The sequence below is a fragment of the Sinocyclocheilus grahami genome, unplaced genomic scaffold (genome assembly GCF_001515645.1).
Source record: "Sinocyclocheilus grahami isolate Dianchi unplaced genomic scaffold, SAMN03320097.WGS_v1.1 scaffold744.1, whole genome shotgun sequence".
NCBI classification, from domain to species: Eukaryota; Metazoa; Chordata; class Actinopteri; order Cypriniformes; family Cyprinidae; genus Sinocyclocheilus; species Sinocyclocheilus grahami.
Genome location: NW_015505923.1, coordinates 4892 through 28595, shown reverse-complemented (window position 1 = coordinate 28595; position 23704 = coordinate 4892). Strand labels below are relative to the sequence as shown.

Here is a 23704-nt window from a genome sequence, read left to right as displayed (position 1 = left end):
GGAGATCGCTGGAGACTCAGAGGTGAGTATAGGAGATCGCCTTAGACTCAGAGGTGAGTATTGGAGATCGCTGGAGACTCAGAGGTGAGTATAGGAGATCCCTGGAGACTCAGCAGTGTGTATAGGAGACCGCTGGAGACTCAGATGTGAGTATAGGAGATCTCTGGAGACTCAGCAGTGAGTATAGGAGAATTCTGGAGATTCAGCGGTGAGTATAGGAGACCGCTGGAGACTCGGAGATCACTGGAGACTCAGAGGTGAGAATAGGAGATCGCTGGAGACTTAGCAGTGAGTATAGGAGATCGCTGGAGACTTAGCAATGAGTATAGGAGATCGCTGGAGACTCAGCGGTAAGTATAGGAGAATTCTGGAGACTCAGCAGTGAGTATAGGAGACCGCTGGAGACTTGAAGGAGAGTACAGGAGATCGCTAGGGACTCAGCTCAGCAGTGAGTATAAGAGATCACTGGAGAATCAGAGGTGAGTATAGGAGATCGCTGGAGACTCAGCTGTGAGTATAAGAGATCGCTGGGACTCAGCTTTGAGGATAGGAGATCGCTGGAGACTCAGCTGTGAGTATAAGAGATCGCTGGGACTCAGCTTTGAGGATAGGAGATCGCTGGAGACTCAGAGGTGAGTATAGGAGATCGCTGGAGACTCAGCTGTGAGTATAAGAGATCGCTGGGACTCAGCTAGATCGCTGGAGACTCAGCGGTGAGTATAGGAGACCGCTGTAGACTTGAAGGAGAGTACAGGAGATCGCTAGGGACTCAGCTCAGCAGTGAGTATAAGAGATCACTGGAGAATCAGAGGTGAGTATAGGAGATCACTAGAGACTCAGAGGTGAGTATAGGAGATCTCTGGAGACTCAGCTGTGAGTATAGAAGATCGCTGGAGACTCAGCGGTGAGTATAGGAGACCGCTGGAGACTCAGCCGTGAGTATAGGAGATCGCTGGAGACTCAGCCGTGAGTATAGGAGATCGCTGGAGACTCAGCCGTGAGTATAGGAGATCGCTGGAGACTCAGCCGTGAGTATAGGAGATCGCTGGAGACTCAGCCGTGAGTATAGGAGATCGCTGGAGACTCAGCCGTGAGTATAGGAGATCGCTGGAGACTCAGCCGTGAGTATAGGAGATCGCTGGAGACTCAGCCGTGAGTATAGGAGATCGCTGGAGACTCAGCCGTGAGTATAGGAGATCGCTGGAGACTCAGCCGTGAGTATAGGAGATCGCTGGAGACTCAGCCGTGAGTATAGGAGATCGCTGGAGACTCAGCCGTGAGTATAGGAGATCGCTGGAGACTCAGCCGTGAGTATAGGAGATCGCTGGAGACTCAGCCGTGAGTATAGGAGATCGCTGGAGACTCAGCCGTGAGTATAGGAGATCGCTGGAGACTCAGCCGTGAGTATAGGAGATCGCTGGAGACTCAGCCGTGAGTATAGGAGATCGCTGGAGACTCAGCCGTGAGTATAGGAGATCGCTGGAGACTCAGCCGTGAGTATAGGAGATCGCTGGAGACTCAGCCGTGAGTATAGGAGATCGCTGGAGACTCAGCCGTGAGTATAGGAGATCGCTGGAGACTCAGCCGTGAGTATAGGAGATCGCTGGAGACTCAGCCGTGAGTATAGGAGATCGCTGGAGACTCAGCCGTGAGTATAGGAGATCGCTGGAGACTCAGCCGTGAGTATAGGAGATCGCTGGAGACTCAGCGGTGAGTATAGGAGACCGCTGTAGACTTGAAGGAGAGTATAGGAGATCGCTAGGGACTCAGCTCAGCAGTGAGTATAAGAGATCACTGGAGACTCAGCAGTGAGTATAGGAGATTGCTGGAGACTCAGCGGTGAGTATAGGAGATCGCTAGGGACTCAGCAGTGAGTATAAGAGATCACTGGAGACTCAGCAGTGAGTATAGGAGATTGCTGGAGACTCAGCGGTGAGTATAGGAGATCGCTAGGGACTCAGCAGTGAGTATAAGAGATCACTGGAGACTCAGCAGTGAGTATAGGAGATTGCTGGAGACTCAGCGGTGAGTATAGGAGATCGCTGGAGACTCAGAGGTGAGTATAGGAGATCACTGGAGACTCGGAGGTGAGTATAGGAGATCGCTGGAGAGTCAGCCGTGAGTATAGGAGATCGCTGGAGACTCAGCAGTGAGTATAGTAGATCTCTGGAGACTCAGCAGTGAGTATAGGAGATCGCTGGAGACACAGCGGTGAGTATAGGAGATCACTGGAGACTTGAAATTTAGTATCGGATATCACTGGAGACATGAAGGTTAGTATAAGAGATCGTTGGAGACTTGGAATGGAACAGGTAAGACTTTGATTAAGGTAAAATCACTTGAGGATCGTTTACAGGCACAAGGAGGGGTTCCATAAGCGTGACCAAACAATGGGTACTTCCAAAATGAAAGGAGCTTCCTTATAAGGCTGCATATTTAAGCTGCTATGTCATTAAGCTCCATCAAAGGACATCTCAATGTGAAGGATCCTTAGTAGGCATAGGGGCGTCCCCCTTGGTAAAATTCGCGTTCCAGGCACCCTCTCCCTCGCTGGGCCCTTGGAATCGTCCAAACTTCCCGCCTGTTATGGCCCCCTGCACTCACTAGACCGTCTCATTCTAGCGTTTAATGCTGAGAAGGACTCTAGCCTTGAAGCCTAAGAAGGACTTAACTAGGAAGTACACATCCTTACTTTACAGAAATGCTTCAGTACAAAATTTTTAAAAAACAAACATGTATTGTGTGTACATTTATTTACAATGGAAGCCTGTGCGGGGCAAGACTTTGCATCGGAATAAACGTTCAAATTCACACAGTTTCAAAAACATAACCATAAAACGTATACATTATACATGTTAAAATAAAACTTTTATACATGTAAACACAAAAAAATATATATGTAAAAAAAATGGCTACTAACCGTATGAGCAACGTTATATTAATTTTTAACTGCTGTGATGACAATGTAAATCCGTTAATTTTCGTTTTGTTAATTTAAGTTTGTTTACATAGAGAAGACTTGGTAATACTTTATTTTACAGTGTCCTTTTTACGTTACGCGCACTTACAATAGTATTATAATAGTAAATAATGCATAATCGCTGCTGCAATTCTACTCCCCAAATTCAAGACGTGCTGGACAAGTGACGAATGTGTCCTAAAACTTGGTAAGTTTTGAACAGTTTGCTTTATGCTTTACTACTGAAGATAACAGAGGACATGTTGGCATTATTAAAGGGGTCATATGATGCTGCTAAAAAGAACATTATTTTGTGTATTTGGTGTAATGAAATGATTTTATGTGGTTTAAGGTTCAAAAAACACATTATTTTCCACATACTGTACATTATTGTTTCTCCTCTATGTCCCGCCTTTCTGAAATGCGTCGATTTTTACAAAGCTCATCGGTCTGAAAAGTGAGGTGTGCTCTGATTGGCCAGCTATCCAGTGCGTTGTGATTGGCCGAATACCTCAAGCTTGTGACGGAAATGTTACGCCCCTCACCATACTGTGATGCCCTGTCCGGCCGGAGCGACGAGACAAAAACATTAAAACCCATTATAAACAAGGCATTTGTTGCATCCAGTGGGGACATAATTATGGATTAAAATGACTTATATTGTCTTTTTACGCATTGCGTTGCGTTGCGCCGTGTAAACATAAAACCATGTCTGCATTTGTGATCGGAGAAATGACAAACAACAAGCCCTACTCTGCACTGCCCAAAAAACTCGTTTTAAATATATAAAATATAAAAACTCTTTAAATATAAAAAACATACTTACAGTCTGTGAGTCAGAACAGCCGGCATTGTAGTCTACTCTCCCAGGATCAGGAAACAGTCCTCCATAAAATGTGCTGCACACATCTGAATATTTGGGTTGAACTGTACTGGAACAGTGTTGTAAATACAACTTAACCACTGATTGCTAGTTGTGTCCTCTTTTGGAAGGCCAAACAAAGTAGTTTCGCTTTCACAACGAAACAAAGCGTCACACACAGCGGCCTAGAGTGAGTGGCGGCGGCCTAGAGTAAGCAGAGGCCAGGGGCTAGAGTGAGGAACGGCCGGAGGGCTAGAGTGAGTGGACGCCTGCGGCCTAGAGTGAGCGGAGGCCGGGGGATAAAGTGAGGAACGGCCGGAGGTCTAGAGTGAGCAGAGGCAGCGGATTCGACAAAGGAGCATCCGGTGGGCTTGCAGCAACCACATGTGACGACCCCGGGGTGGACTCCGCTTCGTCCACGGTGAAAGCCAATCCGGTGATCCACCGCGCGAAGTTGATGTATTTCCTCAGCGACCAGCACGGATCAGCTCCAGGCATGACAAAGAAAGTTTCAAACCAAACAAAGTAGTTGGAAGACCAAACAAAGTAGCTTCGCTTTCACAACGAAACACACAGCATCTTCACGACATGGCGGCCGCAACAATACTACAGCGAGAATAAAAGTTACGCCTTCTTTCTTTGCGTGAACATTTGGGCGGCGTTATGCAAATCTTCCCACATAGTGACGTAGACATGTTGGGGCGTGTTAGAACGAGCCGTTTTAGGTAGGCGTGGCTGACTCTTAACTTTTATAAAGAATATCTCTGTGGATTTGAGACTTTAGTGTTTGCAACTTTACAGATCTTCTTTATGCACCAAGAGCTTGTAACACTCCAAAGAGAAAGGAAAAATTTTAATCGCATCATATGACCCCTTTAAATAATTTTGGTAGCATATTGACCAATTGTTTTTCATGAAGCAGTGGACAATTCACAAAAAATTGTGAACCATTATTTGGTTTTGTATACCATAGGTCTAGACTACATCAAAAGCCACCTGAAACAACAAATGGAAGTGTATAAAGTTAACGCCTCACATTCCTCAAAAGATGAAGACGTTTTTTTCCAGCGATGGAAAAAGTCCCACTCTCAAGATGACACCTCAACTGCCCCGCTGACACAATGGAGAGACTAAAAGGGTTACTCCACCCCAAAATAAAAATTTTGTCATTAATCACTTATCCCCATGTCGTTCCAAAACCGTAAAAGCTTTGTTCGTCTTCGGAACACAATTCAAGATATTTTGGATGAAAACCGGGAGGCTTGTGACTTACTGTCCCACTGACTGCCAAGTAACTTACACTGTCAAGGTCCAGAAAAATATGAAAGACATCGTCAAAATAGTCCATCTGCCATCAGTGGTTCAATCTGAATTTTCTAAAGCGACGAGAATACTTTTTGTACGCAAAAAAACAAACAAAAAAATAACGACTTTATTCAACAATTCGTCTCCTTCGCGTCACCGTAGGGCCATTTTGGAGAGTATCCGCTGGACGTAAACTGCGTATGCTGTACTACTTGTATGTGTCAGCCGCACCACACGGATATGCTGTTTTCGTTCAAATCAAAGCGTAAATAAATGTAGAAAACGTATCCGTTTTTGTCATTAATCACTTACCCCCATGTCGTTCTACATTTATTTACACTTTGATTTGAACGAAAACAGCGTATCCATGTGTAGGTCATCAGTAAATGAGTGTGGCATTAAAATGGCAGCGATTCCCAAATAAAACAAAAAAGCTGTTAGTTTCGAAAGTTGTGTGTAATGTAGAGAACTGCGTATAGAGTTTTACAAAGTTTGTTTGACAGTATCAACCTGAGTTTAAAGCATGTCATGTGCTTGTAGTTTTGCAGACTTGGTCTAAAGATTAGGTATATGAGTGAATGGTTTCACTGAGTGGGCCTCACGTACCACTTTTAGTGTCTAAGCAATTTTTAAAAAACTGTAATGTATGATGTGAGGTCCAGTTACCAGCGTGACACTTAAACAGGTAATAGCTACTTTTTACTTAGAAGTATGTCAAAGCCCATACATTCTTTACTTTAACTTGAGTAAAAAAAAGTGTAGTCAGTACTTCTACTTTTACCAGTCATTTTAAACATGAGTATATCTGTACTTCTACTTGAGTAAAGGATGCATGTACTTCTGCCATCTCTGATGAAAATCCATACGCTTTTGGTTCAGATGTGTGCAGTGCTTTAAAATGAATTCATATATAAGGGAATACTAATAAATATAGACATTCTAAAATCTAAATTTAAAAAATATTTCTTGGATTATGTTCATTTATTTTATTTTTTATAAATAATATATTTTCCTTAGACCTTAAAATATATTGCCACCTTTTCATTTGTTCATAATTTTTTGGGGTCATACCACTGAAAAGTTGACAACCTGAACTAATTTGACATGTTATGATATTTATATGATATTTTTGATTGTAATGATAATATATATTTTAAGAGACTTATTGTGGGTCTACCATTATGGCCATTCTGTCACATGACAATAAAATGACTTCCTGCATGTTGGTTATACCATTATGACTTGACTGCATTTGACAAAACTATCACTTCTTGTTTTAGTGATAAATAATAGATTACATAGTAATAGAAAAGTAATAATAGTAATAAAAAATATTACATTACCATTCAAAAGTTTAGGGATTTGCTGCTCAAAAAAAAAAAATATTATCAGTGTTAAAAAGTTTTTTTTTTTTTTTTAACTACAATTCTTTTTTTCAGGATTCTTAGAATATAAAGTTTAAAAGAACAGCATTTATTTAAAATAAAAATCTTTTGTACAATTATAAACGTCTTTATCACTTTGGATCAATTTATTGTGTCCTTGCTGAATGAAAGTATTAACTTTTAATTGCATAACAAACTAACTACTTGATTTTCACCGTACATTTCCACAATATGGACATCACTTGAGATAGTCACCACTGATAAGCAATTACTAAATATAATGTAGAAACTTACATTTTCTGTAAAGCTGCTTTGCAACGATTTGCGTCGTGAAGAGCGCTATACAAATAAACTTGAATTAAAAAAAAAAAAATCTTCCTGACCCCATACTATTGAGCAGTATAGCAGAGTGTTTAATAGGATTTCCTGTTTTTCAACAAGCCTGATCAAAAATATCAATATTAATACAGAATTGTAAGACATGTTGGTACCTCATTATACATAAAATGTGTTTTTAATATTTTTTGAACATTGTAATAAAATAAAATGCGCTTAAAGAATTTCTTTCAGTAAGCATCCCTTTCAGTCATTTGTTTCCCTTGTGTTCGAACCGAAGTGCCCTCCTCTAATGTGACACCGCGTTGGTCTCCTCGATCCAGCCTCATGTCTCAGCCCTGACCAATGTTGTGCGCATCAAGCAACTTTCTGATGATGATGTTGATGGGCTTCAGTCAGAAAACCAGCCAGAGCCCCCAGGCTCCCCAGAGTGCGAACATTAAGAAGAACTCCGTCCATCAGATGTACTTTTAAACCCCCTGTCTGAATCATGAAGCACAGCTGAAGATAGACCCTCTGATCCAGACACAAATCCAAATCCTGGCATCACTCATATTGGGAATGATCCAGAAGCAGAAGAGGAAAGTGGGGCCCACTTCTCTAAATCAGGCAGCCCAGGCACACGCAGCCTGTCTGAGGAGGAGAGCATGGAAAGAGCAGGCACTTCGACATCACCTGTATAAGATAAATTACACATAAATACACTCCATGACAGTTTAAACTATTCTCTCACTTCAAACGTTGACAGAGCACCAGTAATTAACGATCAATAAGAAATAAACAGGCTATGTAAGACAAGCTTAATTTGTCAAACTCTTTTTATTTGCTCATTCCATACACATCAGATACATACAGAGGCCATGCACGAGCTCAAACTCTTTGTCTGTCACCTTTGTTAACTGGGATAGTCCACATGTAACGATTCGGTCATCATTTACTCAAACGTTCGTCATTCTAAACCTTTGCAGAACACAAAAGAAGTCCCTACATTTTGTCAATGGAATTAAATAAGCTGAAAATATTAAGTGTTGAAATGTCTCAATTGCTGGCAGCTGGCTAACAGTAAACAAGAAAAAAAGAGAGAAAGTAAAAACACTTTTTAAAGAACTGAAACGGCAGTCAGTGTCCGTCGACATGAGGTCGTGTCATCATAAATAGCCGTCCTGTCATGTCGGGGTCATGCGTCATGTCATCTAAACCTCTGCAAGAACAAACACAGCATAGTCACAGTTATGCAAGTCCACAATCTTGAGAAACTGCTCAAAATTCTTTTGAATGATGGGTCCATTTAGGTCTTAACCTCATAACATAAAGTTGGCATTAAAAGAAATATGTGACCGACTTTACTACTGTATTCTATCTTATTTCAGAATAATGTTGCAGCCACATTAGCCAAACTTTGCCAAAATGTAAAAATGTATAGTTTAAACAAGGGGTGTCAAACTCAATTCCTGAAGGGCCACAGCCCTGCAGAGTTTATCTCCAACCCTAGTCAAACACACCTGATCCAGCTAATCAGGTCCATTCATGCTTATTTGAAAACTACATGGCTTGTGTGTTGGAGCAGGGTTGGAACTAAACTCTGCAGAGCTGTGGCCCTCCAGGAACTGAGTTTGACACCTTTGGTTTAAACAATGGTTCTATTGTCCGCTGTCAGTAATGGCATGAAGCAGCACTTAATGACACATGAAGTGTTCAACATTTTTTGGGTTATTTAAGTGCATCATCCGGGTATTTAAAGCACTTTTTCTTTCTGGACTATTCAGTGTGAACACACTACTCGCACTGTTTATGCTACAAAACATCATAGAAGTGTGCCTAATTAAACGATTTGGAATGCACCTATGGAAGAAGCCTATTGATATTGACCATAATTGTTTTAATTGTGAATTTTTACACAAATATTTTGTACATAATTGTTGTGCTTTTGATGAAGACTAACTTTACTACAAAACCTAAACATTTCATTTAGCCAGTTTACGGGATGACGGCTATAATGAAACATCCCATAATTCTCTGTGGCAGCACATGAATATGATCAAATACACAACGCTCAGTTACACTCCTAATGCGCATCCTGTACTCTTCATTTTGTTGCATTAATTCAGTGGTTCCCAACCCTGGTCCTGGAGGCACCCCTACACTGCACATTTTGCATGTCTCCTTTCTCTGACACACCAATTTCAGGCCATGGAGTCTTTACTAATGAGCTGATGATCTAAATCAGGTGTGTTTGATTAAGGAGGCATGCAAAACATGCAGTGTTGGGGTGCCTCCGGGACCAGTGTTGGGAACCACTGCAATTAGAGCAACTGAGGAAAAGTGACTAAACTACCATCACACGAATAAATTACATTTTAAAACCAAGGCTGTCAGTCGATACATTTATTTATTTATTTTTGATGTGTCGATTAACTAATCTAATTAATCGCAAATTACATTTGGCTGTGAAAATATCCCCCAAATGTTATTTAAAGCTATTTTTGTGTTTAGAAAGAAATATTTTATTTGATTCAACATATAATTGACTACATAAACGTTTAGGCTACAACGGCCTAACATAAAATATGGAACATAAAAAAAAGTTCATTTGAGAAACATTTCCATTGCAACGTTCATTCAATGAAAGTCATTGGTAACCAAAACAGCTTTGTTACCAACAGTCTTCAAAACACCTTCTTTTATGTTCCACAAAATTCAGGTTTGAGTAAATGATGACGTAATTTAAAATTTTTGGGGTGAACTATCCCTTTAAAGCCCCCCCCCCCTTTTTTTAATGAAATAGTACTCTAAATAAGAAACTAAAACTGCCAGCAGGTGGTGACAAATGTCTATGAGTCATTTATTCATTCTAACGCTGATTCGTTCAGGAATTCAATAAATGACTCTCGAATCTTTGATTCACTCGATTCGTTCAAAAACTAAACACGGCTGTGTTGCTCGGAGACTCACAACAATTCTGCTGTGGCTTTAAAGGTAATATTTTTGTTGGCAAAACTGAGCAAAAACAATATTGTGTTTAAAATATAACAATATTAACTTCTTATTTACTGAACTGTTATAAAATCACATTTGCGCTGGTTATATTCAGGACAGAAACAGCACTTGTGTGATATTGCTCTCGCTGCTCAGGTGATATCGCTTATCATGAGAGACAAAAACTAATACAGGAGCATTTTTGCCCCAATATCTAGAATTTTAGGGCATAACTGCATTTATGGAGTTGTTGCCCTGCATCATATTTGTCAAGTCAACTGTATGAAATGTAAGATGACGTACAGGTCTTGGGGCGGGGCCAGTGCGTTAAAATATTTTAATCGCGTTATTTTTTCACAACTAATTAAGTTACCACATTAAACTGACAGCCCTATTTAAAACATGAAAATAGAACACAGTTACTTTAAATTGTTAAGCTAATATAATATTGTTTTTAGAGTATTATTGATCAAATAAGTGTAGCCTTGCTGAGCACAGGAGACTTCTTTCGTAAACGTTTGAAAAAATCTGTCAGGCTGCTGAAAGAACAAGAGTATTTCCATTTTCTGTCACCTAGTGCCAGTGAAATTACACACTGCACTTCTTAACAAAAATCATAAAAAATTATTACAAATGCCACAGAATAATTTTATGACCTCAAATCAATGGTAGAAGACAGATATGATGCATTGCATGCATTGTTTGAATAATTGTTTCTGTTTGACTGGCGTGACATTATGTTGTCTGACTGGTATAGAAAGACAAACAAATCCTTTCATGTAAGTAGTCCAAAAGAGACATTTCTAAGAAGGATCGTGTCTCAGGCAGTATATGAGTGGCCACAGTTCAGCTGTCAATGCTACATCACGTCTCAAGTTATCAACTTATTCTGGAGCAAGTTCACACTCGACAACAAATTATCTAGATTCTGTCATGACTTTAACATTGTTTTTGGATTTTCTTTATTCTTGTACTCATAGCAGAAATAACAATGTTGTGGTGGATTCAAAAATATGTGAATAGTTTGTCTGTTTCACCTACTGAGCTTACTTACCTGAAACTGTTGTAAGGTCAAAGGTCAGTAAGTTCTCTGGCGTTTGTGTGATTCCTCTTTCGGTGGGTCTGCCAGCATGACCTTCATCTTGATGCCGTTAATCACTTTACCGTGCAGCAGAGCTATGGCGTCGTGAGCAGGTTTGCGGTCGGCATACTTTATATATCCCACATTCCGGCCTGGAACCAAGTAAACCTCCATCAGGGAACCGAAACGACTGCATGGAGAGAAAACACACACACACACACACACACACACACACGAAAAGCAGGTCTGTTCGTAAACTATTTGGGCAATGACACAAATTAATTGTTTTCAATTAGTTCAAGTAAAATGAATCAAACTTATCTTAACTCTTAAAAAAAAAAATCTACTGCAATTTATGAAACGAGGAAGGATTGTGATACATACATACTGTAATTTCAAATATACTACTGGTCAACAGTTTGGAATATTTATAATTTTTTATTGTTCCTGATAAAAGTGTCTTGTGCTCACCAAGGCTGCATTTATTTGATAATATAGTAAAAGCAACAATACAGTAAAATGTGAAATTATTACAATCTAAAACTTATCTATGTTAATATCTATGAAATATATATTTTAAAATGTAACTTATTCCAGTGATGCAAAGCTGAATTTTTAGCAGCTTTACTCCAGTCTTTAGTGTCACAGAAATAATTCCAAATTATTGTCAAATGTCGAAAACTTAATATTTTGGTGGAAACTGTGAAATTCTACCATTCAATAGATTAATGCAAGTTAGAGTTTAAATGTAAGAGTTTTTATAATCAAACATGACAGTAAAAACATTTATAATGTTACAAAAGGTTTCCATTTCAAATAAATCTGTTCTTTCGAACTTCCTATTTTTCAAGTAATCCTGTAAACGTATCACAATTTCCACACACAAAAAAAATTGAAGCAAAACAACTGTTTTCAACATTAATAACAATAATAAATGATTCTTGAGCAGCAAATCAGCATATTATAATGATTTCTGAAGAATCATGCGACTCTGAAAACTTCGATCAGCTTTGATCACAGGAATGAATTACATTTTTAAATATATTATAATAGAAAACTGTTCTTTTAAATGGTAATAATACTTCACATACAGTTTTCACAATATTTTCACAAAAGTTTTACTGTATTTTTGTTTGAATAAATGCAGCCTTGGTGCACATAAGAGACTTTAACAACACTAAAAAATTACATTGAAACAAACAAAAAAAATCATAATTCTGCCAAACCTTTGACTGTGTGTGTGGATATATATATATATATATATAACTCAAGACTACAAAAATGTGTTCATGTCATGTTGGAAAAACACTTAAGGAAAGTATATACATTCACTCAGACACACTACACTACAACGGTCCAACACTATCAGAGGCAGCGTGTAAATCAATCATGAATACACACACACACACACACACACACACACACACACACCAGAACACGTCCTCCAGCACATCCACAGGCAGAGGTGAGGGGTTAAAGATGACAAACAGCCTCTCCTTCACCACGCTGTCAGACGCCACCAGTTTCTTCTGAGGAGGCAGAGCTACATCTGTCTGCACACGTGCTTTCTGAGGTACAGTGGGTGCTGTATAGCCCTACAGGAACACAGGACACAACAAACCCTTGTCAATAATCAGTTTGATGACTTCTGATCACCAACATTCTCCAACAACATCAAGTCAATGTAAATGGAAGACGAGCACATAGTATATCAATAACACTTGCGCTCTTTAACAACAAAGATGCACGACAAACAAAAATCAACCCAAAAGGAAGCGCTGTAGTTTTAATGTGTCGCTACATTATCATGTTGTGGGAAACTGAGTCATCACTGTCCCAGAGTTTAGTGGATCAAGGCCCATGCTAGTGTCCACAATATACTGATCCTGACATAGTGAAGGAGGTGAAATGAGACACAGCTCATAATTTGATTCTTGCTATTGCTAGTCATTTGCAGGTGGTATTAGGTTGAGGGACATTCTTACTCAAGAACATACTTTACTGGACAAAAGGACCCACAAAAATAACTACATTAATAGCTAAAATGTGTTAAAATTGTTTACCATGGAAGAAAAAAAGGACAGATGAGGGCAAGCAAATTGTGTTAATTTTTGGGTGAACTATCACTTTGTATAATCAATAAGCAGCAAACTGTACACCACCATTCGAAAGTTTGGGGTCGGTAAGATTTTTAAAATACTTTTGAAAGTAACCTCTTATGCTCACTAAGACTGCATTTTTGATTAAAGAAATGCAAGCAAACAATGTAATACTGCTAAATATTGTTACAATTTAAAGTTACTGTTTTCTATATTGTAAAATGTAATTATGCCTGTGATCAAGGCTGAATTTTCAGCATCATTGCTCCAGTCTTCAGTGTCACATGATCCTTCAGAAATCACGCTATGCTGATTTGCTGCTCAAGAAACATTTCTCATTATTATCAGTGCTGAAAACAACAGTTTTTGTGAAAATTGTGATTTGATTTAATATATCTTAAAATGTAATTAATTCCTGTGATGGCGAAAGATAGTTTTTGTAACTTTATTTATGCCTTTACTGTAACTTTTGATCAATTTGCTTCCTTGCTGAATAAAATAATTACTTCCTTTAAAAAAAAAAAAAGTACTGACCAAAACTTTTGACATGAATTTTCACTGATGATCATTTAACTACAACAGCATGTAGAAAAATGTGATAACTATGGCTTATAAAGGAATAGTGCACTCAACAATGAAAATTCTTCTTTGGTCCAAAACTGTACGGCTTTCTGTCTTCCATGGAGCACGAAAGTAGAACAAATCATTAATTTAGAGACCTATTAATTAGAGAAATGTCTCGTTGTTGAACATTACCCACCGTGCTAGTCTTCATTAGCTGTGCCCCAGAAGGGCTGTTCCACACCATAGACATCATCTGAGCGGCCACAAGCTGCATCGCCATCTTCCCCACGGGACTGAGCACAGACAACACAACACACAAAATCTGCACTTGGATACATACAGCTATTTAAGATTGTTCAGCTATAACGGTTTCTAACAATATAATAGCTCAATCAATATAAAAGCATGTTTAAAATACCCCAGAAGGCACTAGTTCTTCTAGATTTTTAAAGTTTTTTTGGCTATATTGCCCACAACCCCTTATGTAACAGAAGAGGCAGGTTAAGTAATGATGGATTCATCAAGATAATTATAACAAGTTAATGCAAACTGAAGATCCGTGGCATCAAAATGCTTTTTTAATGAAGCAGCATGCACTTTCCCCATCACCAGAAGCACAAACATAATTGTGAGACAGAATGAGTTGAGTGTAAAGGTGACTCTACCTCGTCCTGTCCTCCCCATCGTCTATGTAAGACACTGAGAGACGGTTACCAGGCGGATACTCAAACCCATTCAGCTTCTCTTTAGCATAAACCGCAGAGCCCAGGTTATTATACCACGCCACCACCTGACCTGTAGAGCACACACATACTGTCAAACGAAGAAGACCATTGAGCTAACATTTGAAAGTTTACTCATTTTCTCCTTTTGATCATGCCGTTAAAACGACTCCCATTCATCGGCCATTCTGAAGTCATACGCTAGCTTTGTTTGAGGAACAAACTTAACTTCAATATAGATTTAATACATACACATCAGTTCAAAAGTTTGGGGTCAGTAAGATTTTTTTAATGTTTTTGAACGAATTCTCTTCTGCTCACCAAGGCTGCATTTATTTGATCAAAAATACAGTAGTATTGCGAAATATTATTACAATTGAAAATAACTGACTTCTATTTTAATATATTTTAAAATGTAATTTATTCCTGTGATGCAAAGCTGAATTTTCAGCATCATTACTCCAGTTCAGTGTCACATGATCCTTCAGAAATCAGTTTAATATGCTTATACATTTTTTCAGGAGTATTTTTACAACCCACTACTTTGCGAGTAAATCACTCACATGTGTGATCAAATTTTACACCAGGCGACTAAATGTCTGTCATTAGCCACTGACTAATAAGTGGTTCGATTTCAGCTGCCAGTAATCGAGTTAGAAGCTAAGGGGAAACCATGTGTATTTTGGCTGCGTGTTGTGTCCTCTGACCGCATTTGAGCATTCACGCTGGAAGACTCTGAATGAGCATTTGACAGCAAAGAATGCACATTAATCAGGGAGTGGATCGAGTCGCTCTATAGAGGTATGCAGTGACGTTACTGTCTCGCTGAAAACAAAGCATCCTGCTGCAGCTAGTAGAGGAAAGTGTGAAAAATGGAGTAAAACAAGAAGTGAAATATCTTCTTAAGCCTCATGTTGTGTTCCAGTCATTTTGACATGAAGACAATACTTTTTCTCGAAATCGCACTGGACTAAAAACTACTGACTTTGCTCACACAGGGTATAAAAAAAATGTTTGTTTGCTTTTTACTATTTCAGGTGTTCCTGCTCAAAAATGACCAGCCTACAAAATATTGCTTGTAAATCTTTCATTATGCTATATCTTGGATGCAAACTTATTGTCAATTTATTTTCTTTCAATTAGCACAGGTTTTTGTATATATATTTTTTTAACTATTTAATTGTAGGCCTCAGTCATTGGTCAACTTTATGCACCAAAATAATCCACAAACAATGTTTTTTTTTCACTCAAAAACTGATCTACATAAGCTCAGATCTACGAGGGCTACAACCAATCAGTTCCAAAAAGAAACACAAAACCAAAAAAGATTCAATCCAACTGAATCCAAGATTTGGTGATAATATAGCACTTTATTTGCAAGCCATTTTTATATATATATAAACCTATATATTGCATGTAGATGAAAAAAGTGCTGACGAGTAAAATAAAGAGATTTACTAGCTAACGCGAATTCTTTTGCCAATGGGTCAGTATAGAGGGTTGCTCAGAAAGTGCAAAAAAGCATTTATTTGTAGCAGAAATATTTTGAAAGACTGCAAAAACGTCTTTACCGTTTATCAATATAATGCATCCCCAATGAGTAAGAATATTAATTCATTTGAAACAAAACTGAGCCCAAATTTTTCAATGGTAGTATATAATTCACATGTCGTATATAATATTTTTATGGTGAATTTTATGGAATTTGGGGAAAACGACCCTTTGTAACGGTTTAGTAGTGCATAGACAGATAACACTGTAGAGGAGTGTGTGGTATATAACCTTTGCTGAAGCCGTATTGATCTCTCTGCATCTGACAGAAGTCCATCCCCGGGATCAGGTCAAACAGACCGCAGATCTGCTCCTGCGTGACCGCGACCCGGGACGACACCAGCAGGCACCGCGTGATGACGTCAGAGCTCCACGTGTCCCCCGGGGCGTAGCTGCTGGACTCGTGTGCTGCAGGAAACCACACCATGATCAAGCCAAACCCTCGGGCATGCAAAAACTGCACACAAAAGCATGGGTGGAAACCAAACTTGAAGTGGCTTGACACTTACCAAAGCTGTACGAGTTAGAGCCTGGATCATTACCAGAGTGCTCCGATCTGGGGTTGCTGACATAATCATTGTCTGCTGATGCATTTTTGGTTCTGGGCTCAGCTAAAATAGCTCTAAAAGCTGCAGAGACAGACAACTTCATACTTAATACTTATAAATACACACGAAAACAACAAGAAAGTAAGGGAACTGACACACTTACTCTTGTCACAGTTTTCTATGGCTTTGGCGGCTTGTGAAGGTTTGTGGAATCTCACGTAACCCAGACCTTTGCTTTCACCTGTGGTCTTATTCCTTATAATAATAGCATACTCTATATCTCCATATGCCTGTGGAAAAGACAGCAAAGAGAGACAGAACCCGTCAAAAAAAAAAATGTAACAGTCATGGTTCACCTAAAAATCAAATGCAAGACTATATAACAAATTAGGTTTTGCTTAACCTGTTTTTAGGACCATGCATTATTTCACGAGGAATTAATCAAACAGTCTCTCAGTTGATTCTATTACTGATAATAAATGCAAAAACTGGTGCTAAAAACACATATCTTTGCATTTTGCAAAATACAACTACACACATCATTTACTTTTGGGGTGAAGTGCAATGCGTTTTCAGGCTGTCCCTCAGAAATATCTACAAGTTAAAAAATAAACAAACAAAATCTTCCTCAGTGAAGGATTTTGGGAAGGTTCTGAGAGCTCCACTATGGCAACATTCAAATGTTCTCTTCTAAGTGAGCTATTTTGTTTAGATTACATTCAGGGCTGTACAGTGCGACATATATGTTGCACATGCAACGAAAAAACTGGTCTGTGCGATGAATAAATTGACCACTTTAGCACGCGTGCGATACAGTTTTGCATGTTCATAACACAGTCGCTTAATTGTGTGAAGTGAGTTCGTTGTGCTTGTTTGTGTGTGTGAGATTGATTATGCTTGGTCGTTAGGGGTGTGCGATATGATGATTTTTGAGCAAAGAGAGACAGAACCCGTCAAAAAAAAAAAAATGTAACAGTCATGGTTCACATAAAAATCAAATGCAAGACTATATAACAAATTAGGTTTTGCTTAACCTGTTTTTAGGACCATGCATTATTTCACGAGGAATTAATCAAACAGTCTCTCAGTTGATTCTATTACTGATAATAAATGCAAAAACTGGTGCTAAAAACACATATCTTTGCATTTTGCAAAATACAACTACACACATCATTTACTTTTGGGGTGAAGTGCAATGCGTTTTCAGGCTGTCCCTCAGAAATATCTACAAGTTAAAAAATAAACAAACGAAATCTTCCTCAGTGAAGGATTTTGGGAAGGAGAGCTCCACTATGGCAACATTCAAATGTTCTCTTCTAAGTGAGCTATTTTGTTTAGATTACATTCAGGGCTGTACAGTGCGACATAAATGCTGCACATGCAACGAAAAAACTGGTCTGTGCGATGAATAAATTGACCACTTTAGCACGCGTGCGATACAGTTTTGCATGTTCATAACACAGTCGCTTAATTGTGTGAAGTGAGTTCGTTGTGCTTGTTTGTGTGTGTGAGATTGATTATGCTTGGTAGTTAGGGGTGTGCGATATGATGATTTTTGATCGTGGACGATTAAAATGTCTCCACGATCTGCTTTTGAAGAAATATAATTGTATCGAGCTACAGCGCACACTATCAGCTGCGGTTCTGGGGCCTCCCTCCGTCTCAGTATAATCTACAACGCCACATGCATTCACATCAGTGTTAGCTCAGCGGTAGAGTTACTCTCACGGGACACTGCACTTATGCGCAACCACAAAACTACATTATTTCCATCTACTTTAAAGCAATACCGGTTAAACATTTAATTCACGTGCTGTTCTGCATGTGCGTACTCATGAAGCGCCACTGAGAGCCTGTCAAAAAGCGCCTGATTATTGGACTAAGTTGTCTAATACTGTCAAAAACACACAAGGTTTACATATAAACACAGTTGGTTAGGTCTAAAATGAAAGTAAACCGTTAAGAGAGAACGGCGTGAAGCTCTTAAAGGGACAGTAGCTACTAAACATGCTGCTGACTGTCATTAAAAAGATAGTTCACCCAAAAATGTTAATTTCTGTCTTTCTTTTTTATTTAATATTTTGTTAAGGTGTAAGATGCGTTATATTTCTGCACTCTTCCATTTTTAGCAAATTAAGAAAACTTGGTCTAAAAACTATTTTTGTGATGGTTTGTATTTGTTGTGCTCTGTATGGAACATCAGTGCCTGTTTAAGCGATGGACTCCATTACTTGCGTTTGTTTTCAGACATGATAACAGACGTTTTATACTTGCGCTGCAACTTTTTGGCCTGTGCTACAAAACTTTCAACCTCTGTAGCACCAGTGCTATGTGAAAAATAAGTTAGTACAAGCTGTACATAGTAAGTACAGCCCTGACATTACATTATTTGACTGATATTATTGTATATTTATACTAATGCATTTTCTCGATTTATTTCCTTTTAATTTTGGGGTACAGTTTGTCGAGTTTTTATACATTCGCATTTTAAGATATGCTCCATCAGAAAATGCCTCAAGTGTAATACATCCAAACTGTATTTACACATAGGAGCCATTTTAATACAAGTACATTATATTATTGTTATTACCGAGGGGGGAAAACATCACATATTGGTCCGAGAAATACATTTCGTCCCCTTTAAACAAAACGTATGTCCTTTTAATTTTAGGGAAACATTTTACGTTTCCATATTCGCATGCTTTCCATCAGAAAATACCTTGAACGTGTCTTTTAAATCTTCCTCGGTGAAGGCTTTCGGGATCATGACAAAGATTCTGGTGAGCTCCTCGTCCTCCACATCTCTGTGACTGCCAGAAGACCTGGCCTGAGCGATGAAGACCTGGACGAGCAAGAAACACTGTAGTTAGTTACCTGCAGCACCGAGAGCCGAGCCAGGCGCCGCGCGCACATAAACACCTTGATGGGCTTGGTTCCTTCGGCCAGGCATCGGCCGTGCATCTCCTCCATCGCAGAGCAGGCTTGCGACGATTTGGAGAATTTCACAAACGACACTCCTTTCGACTCTTTCGTCTGCTTGTCTTTCACCACCCAGATGTCCTGAATCTCCCCGAAAGCGGCGAAATGCTCCCTGATATTCTCCTCTGTGATGGATTTACTGGTAACGAGGAACAGCCGACTGTTTGGTGGCTCGTCCAGATAAGAAGAGGCTCGGTTAGATTCGTCCATTCTCACAGTATTAGGGCAAATGTATATGATTAATTATTAGGCGTTTAGCCGGCTAGAGCCTGTAGGGGAACTGACGTCTTGACAGATTGACGCATGTGGTCACAATATCATCCTGATAGCTCTACAATAATAACTCAGGCGAACAACACAGCAGCCGAACACAGGCGCAGAAACGCGTGTCAAAATAAAAGTCACAGCAGACGGCGGTGGCTCTGTTAAAGGGACAGTTCACCCAAAAAATGAAAATGCTGTCATCATGTACTGCACCCTCATGTCGTTCCAAACCCGTATGAGTTGCTTTCTTATGCTGAACACAAAAGAAGATATTTTGAAGATTGCTGGTAATCAAACAGTTGGTGGTTGCCATTGACTTCCATAGTATTTTCTTTTCCTACTATGGAAGTCAATGGCAACCACCAACTGTTTGGCAAACCAAACCAAAATAGATTAAATCCAACTGAATCTAAGATTTGGTGATAATATAGCACTTTATTTGCAAGCCATTTTTATATATAAAACGCTGGAAGACTCTGAATGAGCATTTGACAGCAAAGAATGCACATTAATCAGGGAGTGGATCGAGTCGCTCTATAGAGGTATGCAGTGACGTTACTGTCTCGCTGAAAACAAAGCATCCTGCTGCAGCTAGTAGAGGAAAGTGTGAAAAATGGAGTAAAACAAGAAGTGAAATATCTTCTTAAGCCTCATGTTGTGTTCCAGTCATTTTGACATGAAGACAATACTTTTTCTCGAAATCGCACTGGACTAAAAACTACTGACTTTGCTCACACAGGGTATAAAAAAAATGTTTGTTTGCTTTTTACTATTTCAGGTGTTCCTGCTCAAAAATGACCAGCCTACAAAATATTGCTTGTAAATCTTTCATTATGCTATATCTTGGATGCAAACTTATTGTCAATTTATTTTCTTTCAGTTAGCACAGGTTTTTGTATATATATATTTTTTTAACTATTTAATTGTAGGCCTCAGTCATTGGTCAACTTTATGCACCAAAATAATCCACAAACAATGTTTTTTTTTCACTCAAAAACTGATCTACATAAGCTCAGATCTACGAGGGCTACAACCAATCAGTTCCAAAAAGAAACACAAAACCAAAAAAGATTCAATCCAACTGAATCCAAGATTTGGTGATAATATAGCACTTTATTTGCAAGCCATTTTTATATATATATAAACCTATATATTGCATGTAGATGAAAAAAGTGCTGACGAGTAAAATAAAGAGATTTACTAGCTAACGCGAATTCTTTTGCCAATGGGTCAGTATAGAGGGTTGCTCAGAAAGTGCAAAAAAGCATTTATTTGTAGCAGAAATATTTTGAAAGACTGCAAAAACGTCTTTACCGTTTATCAATATAATGCATCCCCAATGAGTAAGAATATTAATTCATTTGAAACAAAACTGAGCCCAAATTTTTGTGTATGTCGTATATAATATTTTTATAACAGTTGGTGGTTGCCATTGACTTCCATAGTAGGAAAAGGCGCCAGAGGGAGCGCCTCACGTGACCTTATGCAGCAAATCGTCAGCAATGTTAGCTAGCGTCTAGCAGCTTTCTGCACTCACCCTGTACCAGTTTTGGGGGAAAGTTACTATTAAAAGTAATGCATGACAGTAATGAGTTACCCCCTAAAAAAGTTACTAATTGCACTACTTAGTTACTTTTTATGGAAAGTAATGCATTACATTACTTTTGCGTTACTTTCGCTCATCTGAGCTGGGCTTTCTTGTGTCTTGTGTGTTTTAATATAAAAAAGTAAAATTTTTGCCATATGTAAAAGCCCTTTCACACCAAAAGTGAAATGAATAAGGCTCAGGAAATGTAAATTCAATTATTAACATATTTAAAGGGGGTCATATGATGCTGCTAACAAGAACATTATTTTGTGTATTTGGTGTAATGTGATGTGTTTATGTGGTTTAAGGTTCAAAAAACACATTATTTTCCACATACTGTACATTATTGTTTCTCCTCTATGCCCCGCCTTTCTGAAACGCGTCAATTTTTACAAAGCTCATCGGTCTGAAAAGCGAGGTGTGCTGTGATTGGCCAGCTATCCAGTGCGTTGTGATTGGCCGAATACCTCAAGCGTGTGACGGAAATGTTACGCCCCTCACCATACTGTGATGCCGTGTCCGGCCGGAGCGACGAGACAAAAACATTAAAACCCATTATAAACGAGGCATTTGTTGCATCCAGTGGGGACATAATTATGAATTATAATGACTTATACTGTCTTTTTACGCGTTGCGTAAACATAAACCCATGTCTGGAGAAATGACAAACAACAAGTGCTACTCTACACTGCTCAAAACTCGCGTTTGAATCGTCAGTGGCAAATTTTTTAAATAAGAAAACGTACTTACAGGCTGTGAGTCAGAAGCGCCAGACTGTCCTTGCAAAGTTGGAATTGCTCCACTTTAAAGAAACAGGCACCGGCATTGTAGGCTACTCTCCCAGGAAATAGTCCTCCGTAAAATGTGCTGCACATCTGAATATTTGGGTTGAACTGTTCTGGAACAGTGTTGTAAATACAACTTAACCACTGATTTCTAGTCGTGTCCTCTTTTGGAAGACCAAACAAAGTAGTTTAGCTTTCACAACGAAACACAACGTCTTCACGACATGGAGGCAGCAAAAATACTACAGCGAGAATAAAAGTTATGCCTTCTTTCTTTGCGTGAACATTTGGGCGGCGTTATGCAAATCTTCCCACATAGTGACGTAGACATGTGGGGGCGTGTTAGAACGAGCCGTTTTAGGTAGGCGTGGCTGACTCTTAACTTTTATAAAGAATATCTCTTTGGATTTGAGACTTTAGTCTTTGCAACTTTACAGATCTTCTTTATGCACCAAGAGCTTGTAACACTCCAAAGAGAAAGGAAAAATAAATTGAAATCGCATCATATGACCCCTTTAATTATTGCAGGTTTGCATCATATTCTGAGTTTGCATTCAAGTTTTTATTAATTTTGAGGAATACTAAATTTTTGTGCAAGTGAGGTGAGTAAATGCATGTTCGTATATAGTCTAGAACTACAGTAACCATTGTATTTAGGCTACACATTGCACTTACTGAAGATTTTTCTGTTAGACAATAAATGGGAAAACAAAGTATAACTGGCGCTACTTATTTGAAAAAGTAACTGTAAGTAACTGATATTTTACTGTAAATTGAAAAAAGTAATCTGATTACGTATATGCAGATTGTAGGAACTACTTTATCACTTGATACCACTTTAAATACAATATCGTGTGTGTGCATGTGTGCGTGAAAAACATTTGTAAAAAATTTGAGTGAAAAAAAAGAATTTAAAACTTTCACTATTAATGATTAATAATTTTAAAACATTTACAAATGTTGAGAACATTACTGTTTTATTCTCATTTCAAAGCTGAAAAACAGATCGATTGCAATTATTTCATTATGACTAGTTTTTAACTAACAAATAGAGTACAAAAACTCACAGAATGAAACACATTTGCATGGACTTACATGGACATGGAAAGTGAGCAGACGTTTTCGGTGTAGAAAGGCTGCTGTTTAGCCACAAGAATGCACGAATGCAAAGCAAAAATGCAAAAGACTTAGAATTTTTGCATATTTATGAACAGTTTAATACATATTTTGATATAATTTTAAATGCAAGATTTAAATTTTTTCTGTTCATCTGTCAGACTCTGTTCCGTGTGTTGTGTGTCTTTTCCTCCTCGTGTGTTTCCATGTCCTTATTTGGTCTTTCCTGTTCCTGTCCTCGTTGTGTGAATTCGCGTCCAGCTGTGTTTCATTAATTAGTTCATTTGCTCCCAGGTGTGTCCCATTGGTGTCTGTGTATTTAAAGTGTCCCCAGTCCCTAGTTCTCTCTCTGCTGTTAAATGTCACCCTGAGTTCTTGAGATTGTCTCCCTTTGGTCATGGAATTAAAGTCTAGTTAACGTATTCTCCAGCGTCTCCTCGTTTCTCTCTAGTGAATTGTGACCGAACAGAGGACCGATACAGAAAGTAAGCAGCGCCTTTTTTTCCCCTGTTTGTTTTTTGGTTTTCTGAAAAGTGTTTTTTTTTTTTTTGTTTTTTTTTTTTTGTGTTTCCCTACCCTTATGT

The 23704-nt window shown here is 38.7% G+C and overlaps 1 protein-coding gene across 1 annotated transcript; it reads right to left on the bottom strand.

Moving 5' to 3' along the window:
- Positions 1-7655: 7655 nt before the first annotated feature.
- Positions 7656-19748, bottom strand: rbm45 (RNA binding motif protein 45). The gene is made up of 10 exons (XM_016245072.1): positions 19308-19748; positions 19108-19230; positions 16552-16678; positions 16350-16469; positions 16072-16248; positions 14233-14362; positions 13764-13860; positions 12336-12499; positions 10878-11094; positions 7656-8048 (listed from the first exon to the last, which is right to left on the bottom strand). The coding sequence occupies exons 1-9, from the start codon at positions 19575-19577 to the stop codon at positions 10902-10904; spliced, it is 1401 nt and encodes a 466-aa protein (XP_016100558.1). The 5' UTR covers positions 19578-19748; the 3' UTR covers positions 7656-8048; positions 10878-10901.
- Positions 19749-23704: the final 3956 nt, after the last annotated feature.

Excerpts from the sequence above, each read along its gene's own strand:
- rbm45 (XM_016245072.1), bottom strand. The coding sequence starts at position 19,577 with ATGGACGAATCTAACCGAGCCTCTTCTTATCTGGACGAGCCACCAAAC. Across the intron at positions 16,679-19,107 it reads ATTTAAAAGACACGTTCAAG|GCATATGGAGATATAGAGTA; the intron begins GTATTTTCTGAT and ends TCTTTTCCACAG. Across the intron at positions 12,500-13,763 it reads AGCTAATGAAGACTAGCACG|GGCTATACAGCACCCACTGT; the intron begins GTGGGTAATGTT and ends GTGTTCCTGTAG.